At 67.8% G+C, this 7,330-nt stretch overlaps 2 protein-coding genes across 2 annotated transcripts in view; both read right to left on the bottom strand.

Moving 5' to 3' along the window:
• The window catches only part of LOC106899643 (tripeptidyl-peptidase 1-like), a 5,794-nt gene extending 601 nt beyond the window's left edge, over positions 1 to 5,193 (bottom strand). Inside the window, exons 1-9 of the mRNA XM_014961530.1 lie at positions 5,174 to 5,193; positions 4,579 to 4,700; positions 3,641 to 3,840; positions 3,230 to 3,428; positions 1,991 to 2,179; positions 1,748 to 1,820; positions 1,358 to 1,478; positions 254 to 412; positions 40 to 177 (exon numbers count right to left, since the gene is read on the bottom strand). Coding sequence (XP_014817016.1) covers positions 40 to 177; positions 254 to 412; positions 1,358 to 1,478; positions 1,748 to 1,820; positions 1,991 to 2,179; positions 3,230 to 3,428; positions 3,641 to 3,840; positions 4,579 to 4,700; positions 5,174 to 5,184 — 1,212 coding nt within the window. The 5' untranslated portion in view covers positions 5,185 to 5,193. The remainder of the gene's footprint in view (positions 1 to 39; positions 178 to 253; positions 413 to 1,357; positions 1,479 to 1,747; positions 1,821 to 1,990; positions 2,180 to 3,229; positions 3,429 to 3,640; positions 3,841 to 4,578; positions 4,701 to 5,173) is intronic.
• Positions 5,194 to 5,197: 4 nt separating this feature from the next.
• The window catches only part of LOC106899644 (tripeptidyl-peptidase 1-like), a gene marked incomplete at its 3' end in the record, with an annotated part of 3,660 nt that continues 1,527 nt past the window's right edge, over positions 5,198 to 7,330 (bottom strand). The window contains exons 2-5 of the mRNA XM_014961531.1: positions 7,154 to 7,304; positions 6,579 to 6,700; positions 5,641 to 5,840; positions 5,198 to 5,428 (exon numbers count right to left, since the gene is read on the bottom strand). Coding sequence (XP_014817017.1) covers positions 5,198 to 5,428; positions 5,641 to 5,840; positions 6,579 to 6,700; positions 7,154 to 7,304 — 704 coding nt within the window. The remainder of the gene's footprint in view (positions 5,429 to 5,640; positions 5,841 to 6,578; positions 6,701 to 7,153; positions 7,305 to 7,330) is intronic.

Genomic DNA, 7,330 nt, shown 5'->3' with positions numbered 1-7,330 from the left:
TGCCACCCCCCTCCCCGTGCCAACCCCCTCCCCACTCACGTCATAGATGGCGGCGTCGTGGCCCTGCTCCTGCAGCTGGTAGAGCGCGGGGTTGAGGAAGCCGAGGGGGGGCAGCCCCCGCTGCAGGCGCCGGTCGTTGATGAGGGCCACCATGCCCCCCACCACGGGGGTGGACGCCTGCGGGAGACACCGGCGCCTCAGCAGCCGGCCCTGTGGCCACCGCGGGCCAACAAGGGGCCGTCCCCCTCCTCACCGAGGTCCCCGACACCCAGGGCAGCGGGATGCGGTTGGTCACCACCCAGTAGTTGTCGGACAGAGCGGAGAGGTCGGGGTAGGCCCGGCCGGAGCTGTTGTAGTAGGAGCTGGGGGGCAGCTTCGGGGCCGAGCGGAAGAACCGGCGCACGGCGGCCGTCTGGGGAGAGAGGGGGCACGGGTCACAGCGGGGCTGGGGTGGGAAGGGACATCACAGCCCCCCAGTCCCACCCAGGGACACCTCCCACCAGAGCAGGTTGCTCCAAGCCCCCTCCAACCTGGCTTTGAACCCCTCCAGGGATGGGGCAGCCACAGCTTCTCTGGCCAACCTGGGCCAGGCTCTCCCCACCCTCCCACCAAACAAGTTCTTCCCCACAGCCCAGCTCCATCTCCCCTCTTTCAGGGTCAAACCCTTCCCCCTCCTCCTAGGGTTCCCCTCCCTCATCAAGAGTCCCTCCCCAGCTTTCCTGGAGCCCCCCACTTCAGGGACTGGAAGGGGCCACCACAAGGACCAGGGGTCTTTCTGAGCTGTCAGCACACGTTGTCAGCCAGCTTTGCCCCCCCCAAGCCCTTCTCAGAATCACAGAATCTTCTAGGTTGGAAGGGACCTCAAAGATCATCTTGTCCAACCGCCAACCCAACTGACAAAAATAGACACCCACACAACAAACAAGGAGCATCATCACTAAACCAGACCTCCCAGCACTACATCAACCTGTCTTTTGAACACCTCCAGGGATGGTGCCTCAACCCCCTCCCTGGGCAGCCCATTCCAATGGCTGATGACCCTTTCAGTGAAAAAATTGTTCCTAATATCCAGCCTGAACCTCCCCTGGCGCAACTTGAGGCCATTTCCTCTCGTCCTGTTACCTGTGACTTCTCCTCAGGGCTGCTCCCCATCCCCCCCTCCCCAGGCTGGGCCGGGACCGGGGGTTGCCCCCACCGGGGTGCAGGACCCTGCACTGAGCCTGGTTGAACCCCACGATGTCCAGAGGGGTCCATACGGAGCAGGACTCCTGGCAGCGGGACCCCATCCCCACAGCCCAGCCCCGGGGCTGCCTGTGCCCCCCACAGCCCCTCGTCCCCCCCCCAAGCCCCCCCTCACCTGGTACCCAGGCATGGGGAAGACGTTGCTGAAGCCCCCCCCACTGATGTAGTCCGTCACCTCCGCGGTCACCAGGAAGGGGTTCTTGAAGGACGTTCCTCCCACGGTGGTGACATAGGGGCTGGGGGACAGGAGGGCACACGGCTGCCCGGGGCCGTACCCCACACTCCGACCCCCCCCCAGGAGCTGCACAGGACCCCCAGTTCCGGCGTCTGGGACCTCAATGGAGGGGGGGCCCTCGGGAGCCCCCCAAGGGGCTCCACACGCGCTGGAGGCGGCAGCCGGACACTGGGCTGGGCTGGAAGCGGCTCCGGGCCGGGGGAGGTGCTGCAGCCACACGGCACAGACCCCCCCTCAGCACAGGACCCCCCTTCTCCTCCCCACGTCTACCTGGAGGCCGGAAAGCTGGGCCGGAACGTGTGGTTCCCACCGGGCTCCCTCCTGCACCCAGCGCCATCGTCACCTGCGGGGGAGGGAGGGGACAATGGGCAGGACAGACGGCACCCAGCCCCCGCGACCACCGGGCACTGCCAGGACACTGGGGGGGCTCTCCCCCTGCCCCGGGCAGGGACCGGGGCTGCCCATTGGGTGCCCGGCTGGGGGCTCCCCACCGTGCCGGGACCTCGGACCCACCGGAGGCGAAGAGGATGGTGAGGCCGCGGGCGGCCGCCTTCATGAACTCGGTGTTGACGCGCTCCATGTAGGCGCGGGACAGGCTGTCCTCGTCGTCCCCGTAGCTCACCGAGTGCACCCAGGGCAGCGAGGACATGTTGCTGAGCAGCAGCAGCCAGGCCAGGAAGGGCTCCTGGCTCTCGTGCCGCCCTGCAGAGACATGGACATGGTGCAATCAGTGCCCCAGACCCCAAGGAAATGGGGGGGACAGCCCCTGGGGGGAAGCCGTGCCTCAACATCCCCAGCAGCTGCAGGAGCTGAAGTTCCCCCAGCTCCCGCCAGGCCCCCGGGGAGCACCCACAGCTGATTTGGGGACCCTCACGGTGGATGGCACCAGGACCAGCAGGGAAAGGGTCCCCCCGAACCCCAGAGCAGGGGGTCTGCCCTCACCCCCGCCCTCTCCCAGCACGTGGCAGGGCTGTGGCCACCCTCGGCGCCGAGGTAGCCCTTCCGAGACCTGGCTGAGCCTCGTCCCTTTGACCCCGAGCAGTCTGATGGACACCCCACCTCCATCTGCCAGGGTGCCTCCCTGCCCCTCAGCCCCCTCCGGGCAGTGGGGGGCACAGCCAACACCCCTTCTTGCTCTCGGTTGCCCCCGTCTCTGCTCCGTTCCGGGGCTCACAGTGGGAGGGGGCAGGGGCTGAGCTGCTCGCCCCGAGGGCACCGTCTCCTGCTCCACCGGTTTCTGATCGGGACAGGCAGCACTCCGGCCCCGGCCCCATCCACGCAGGGTGCGGTGACACCCTGTTCTCCCAAATTCCATCACTCCCCGTGACCCAGGGCTGAAACATCAGCTTCACCCCGAAGAAGCAGGGAAAAACCCCCAAAGGAGAGAGTTCCTGCGCTCCCCCCGAGGGAAGGCAGCAGAGTTGGGGGGGGGCTGCTTCACACGGTGCATTGGGGGCTGGGGGTCCCCAACACGGGACACGGTGGGTGCTCAACGGCCACGGGGGCTCCAAAGCAACTGCACAAACCGATGGAAGACAATGTCCCCACCAGCCAGGAGAAACCAGCTCCAGCTCTGGAATCCTGTGAGGCGCCTGCCATGGTGGCTGGGAGAGCTTCTGGGGGGTTCCGCAGCCACCAGGACCCCCCTGCACACCCCGCCGGGACCCCCCCTCTGGCAGAGGGCAGACAGACCCAGCAGGGCCGTTTCCTGCAGAGCCCACGCGTCTCCCCGCGGAGCAGGGGGGTGGGTACCTGCGTTGCTGAAGACCCAGGTGGAGATGTTGGCGCCCGTGCTCATGATGTACTCCACGTCCAGACTGGCCTCCAGCCCAGCCTTGCCCTTGCCCTGGTGCCCCACCACGTGGTCCACCTGGGAGCGGTGGCCAAAGCTGCTGCCAAAGAGCTGCATGAACTCGGCCAGGTCAGCCTGGTGGAAATACTGTTCCAGGAACTGGGGGGACAAGGAGGGCACAAGGTTGTTCTCGTTTTCTCTTGAAAAAAAAACAGCGTAAGTTTTTCCTCCCGACTTAGAAACTCGGCCCAGGCTGGGCCAGTGAAACACTAGCCCACCAGGGGCTCCCCCCAGCCACTGAGGAACCCCCCCCGAGCAGCAAAGCGCTGGAGAAGCACCCGTGTGGGCTCCCGCAGAGCTCTGCCCCTCACCTGGGCGCAGGCCTGGCTGTTGTTGGGGTGCAGCCCCACGTCTGCCCCCGTCATGTTGTATCTCTGGCGGAGGATGGAAGGCGTCACACCCAGGTGGAAACCCGCTCTCGCTCCGTGCTGCTGCCTCGGCCCCGCGTCCTTCCCGTCCCAGGCTCTGCTCACCACCCTCCTCTCCGCGGGGAACCGGTGCAGGCCACCCACTGCAGCACAAGAGGGAAAAGCAGGAGTTATTGGGGCCCTGAGCTCTGGGGGGACGGCCCCGTGGCCCCTTGGCTCCCCTTCACCACCCTGACTCAGGCTTCACGGCTGAGGGCTGGCCTGCAGCAGGGCTGGGGGGGCCGACCCCAGCACCACCCACCCCCAGCACCGCACAGGAGGTGGGGAAGGGCTCCCTCGGATTCCTCACCCACCCCCACCGACGTACCCAGGCTCAATGTCCCCACTGCCAGGCCAGTGCCACAGCCTGGCACCCCTCTGCTGTCCTCGCGGGGGGCCGCGGGAGCCCACCCAAAAGGGACTCGCGGGAGGGAGTTTTTCCAGCCCAGAAATTCCACCTCTGTCCACAGGGTCGGGCTGCACCCCAACTCTCCTCATGGAGCCCCCAGGACCGAGAGCACCAGCAAGAAACACTTTGGGTGCTGCCTGTTCACCATAGAAGGCTTTGGTGGGAAGGGACATCTAAAGGCCACCCCCCCTGGAAGGAGCAGGGACATCTTCTAACGAGATCAAGTTGCTCAGAGCCCTGTCCAACCTTGACCTTGACTGTGGCCAGGGATCTACATCCTCGGGGGAGTCTAGGGACCACAGCCGGAGGACACACCACACTGTCCCCGGGGGCACCAAGGTGGCCAGTCCTGGCTGCTGGATGCCCAGCGTCCCACCCGCACCCCGGGCAGCGGGAGCAGCCCCGTTGCCCCCCCGCCCCACGCAGGACGTACCGAAGTCGACGTGCTCCGCCAGCTCCTCAGGGACGGCGTAGGGCAGCGGGGAGCGCACGACGCTGCGCTGGCCCTTCACGTAGCGGTGGAACTGGGCCCCGGGCAGGAGGCGCTCGGCCAGGCTGCAACACGGGGACGGCCACCGGGACAGGGCTGGCACCGCGGGGACAGCCCCGTGCGGCCACGCTCTGCCCTGCCCCCACCCCTCCCGCCCCCTCCCGCGGGGTCGGGGACGAGCTCCGCTCCCACCAGCCGGGCTGACCTCGGAAGCCCCTTCACAGCCCACCCACTCCCATCACCCACCCGCAGCTCAGGGTCCCCTGCAGCTCTATCCCGCTCCCCCGGGGGGTCCCTGCAGCCCCACGGAAGGAGGGGGAGGTGTGGGGCTGGCCCGAGCACCCACGGGTAGGGGCGCCTTGTTTCCAGCACTCCAGGCCACCGGCGGTGACCCCCCAGACTGGGAGCGGGCACAGGCAGCTCCTGCTGCGGAGCCCTCAGGGCCCAGGCAGAGCCCTGGCGACGGGGCAGGGGGGGCTTCTCCTGCCCCTGGGACGGGCACGGCCACCCCCACAGGGCCCAGCCCCCCAGGGCTCACCTCGCCGGCATCTGGCAGAGCCCACGCGTCTCCCCGCGGAGCAGGGGGGTGGGTACCTGCGTTGCTGAAGACCCAGGTGGAGATGTTGGCGCCCGTGCTCATGATGTACTCCACGTCCAGACTGGCCTCCAGCCCAGCCTTGCCCTTGCCCTGGTGCCCCACCACGTGGTCCACCTGGGAGCGGTGGCCAAAGCTGCTGCCAAAGAGCTGCATGAACTCGGCCAGGTCAGCCTGGTGGAAATACTGTTCCAGGAACTGGGGGGACAAGGAGGGCACAAGGTTGTTCTCGTTTTCTCTTGAAAAAAAAACAGCGTAAGTTTTTCCTCCCGACTTAGAAACTCGGCCCAGGCTGGGCCAGTGAAACACTAGCCCACCAGGGGCTCCCCCCAGCCACTGAGGAACCCCCCCCGAGCAGCAAAGCGCTGGAGAAGCACCCGTGTGGGCTCCCACGGGGCTCTGCCCCTCACCTGGGCGCAGGCCTGGCTGTTGTTGGGGTGCAGCCCCACGTCTGCCCCCGTCATGTTGTATCTCTGGCGGAGGATGGAAGGCGTCACACCCAGGTGGAAACCCGCTCTCGCTCCGTGCTGCTGCCTCGGCCCCGCGTCCTTCCCGTCCCAGGCTCTGCTCACCACCCTCCTCTCCGCGGGGAACCGGTGCAGGCCACCCACTGCAGCACAAGAGGGAAAAGCAGGAGTTATTGGGGCCCTGAGCTCTGGGGGGACGGCCCCGTGGCCCCTTGGCTCCCCTTCACCACCCTGACTCAGGCTTCACGGCTGAGGGCTGGCCTGCAGCAGGGCTGGGGGGGCCGACCCCAGCACCACCCACCCCCAGCACCGCACAGGAGGTGGGGAAGGGCTCCCTCGGATTCCTCACCCACCCCCACCGACGTACCCAGGCTCAATGTCCCCACTGCCAGGCCAGTGCCACAGCCTGGCACCCCTCTGCTGTCCTCGCGGGGGGCCGCGGGAGCCCACCCAAAAGGGACTCGCGGGAGGGAGTTTTTCCAGCCCAGAAATTCCACCTCTGTCCACAGGGACAGGCTGCACCCCAACTCTCCCCATGGAGCCCCCAGGACCGAGAGCACCAGCAAGAAACACTTTGGGTGCTGCCTGTTGACCATAGAAGGCTTTGGTGGGAAGGGACATCTAAAGGCCACCCCCCCTGGAAGGAGCAGGGACATCTTCTAACGAGATCAAGTTGCTCAGAGCCCTGTCCAACCTTGACCTTGACTGTGGCCAGGGATCTACATCCTCGGGGGAGTCTAGGGACCACAGCCGGAGGACACACCACACTGTCCCCGGGGGCACCAAGGTGGCCAGTCCTGGCTGCTGGATGCCCAGCGTCCCACCCGCACCCTGGGCAGCAGGAGCAGCCCCGTTGCCCCCCCGCCCCACGCAGGACGTACCGAAGTCGACGTGCTCCGCCAGCTCCTCAGGGACGGCGTAGGGCAGCGGGGAGCGCACGACGCTGCGCTGGCCCTTCACGTAGCGGTGGAACTGGGCCCCGGGCAGGAGGCGCTCGGCCAGGCTGCAACACGGGGACGGCCACCGGGACAGGGCTGGCACCGCGGGGACAGCCCCGTGCGGCCACGCTCTGCCCTGCCCCCACCCCTCCCGCCCCCTCCCGCGGGGTCGGGGACGAGCTCCGCTCCCACCAGCCGGGCTGACCTCGGAAGCCCCTTCACAGCCCTCCCACTCCCATCACCCACCCACAGCTCAGGGTCCCCTGCAGCTCTATCCCGCTCCCCCGGGGGGTCCCTGCAGCCCCACGGAAGGAGGGGGAGGTGTGGGGCTGGCCCGAGCACCCACGGGTAGGGGCGCCTTGTTTCCAGCACTCCAGGCCACCGGCGCTGACCCCCCAGACCGGGAGCAGGCACAGGCAGCTCCTGCTGCAGAGCCCTCAGGGCCCGGGCAGAGCCCTGGCGACGGGGCAGGGGGGCTTCTCCTGCCCCTGGGATGGCCCCAGCCCCCCAGGGCTCACCTCGCCGGCATCTGGCACTCCAGGAAATCGAGGGTGGCAACGCTGCTGCAGCTCTCCACGCCGTGCCCCTGCAGCCACTTCAGCACGGCCATGAGCGTGGCCGGGGACGGCTGGACAAGGTCCTGCACCTCCCCCAGGGACAGGTACTTGCCTGCGAGGCACGGGAGGGGGGGGGGG

The sequence above is a fragment of the Calidris pugnax genome, unplaced genomic scaffold (genome assembly GCF_001431845.1).
Source record: "Calidris pugnax isolate Ruff unplaced genomic scaffold, ASM143184v1 scaffold607, whole genome shotgun sequence".
NCBI lineage: Eukaryota > Metazoa > Chordata > Aves > Charadriiformes > Scolopacidae > Calidris > Calidris pugnax.
Note: the sequence above shows the minus strand (reverse complement) of the source record. Positions and strands in the feature narration are given on the sequence as shown.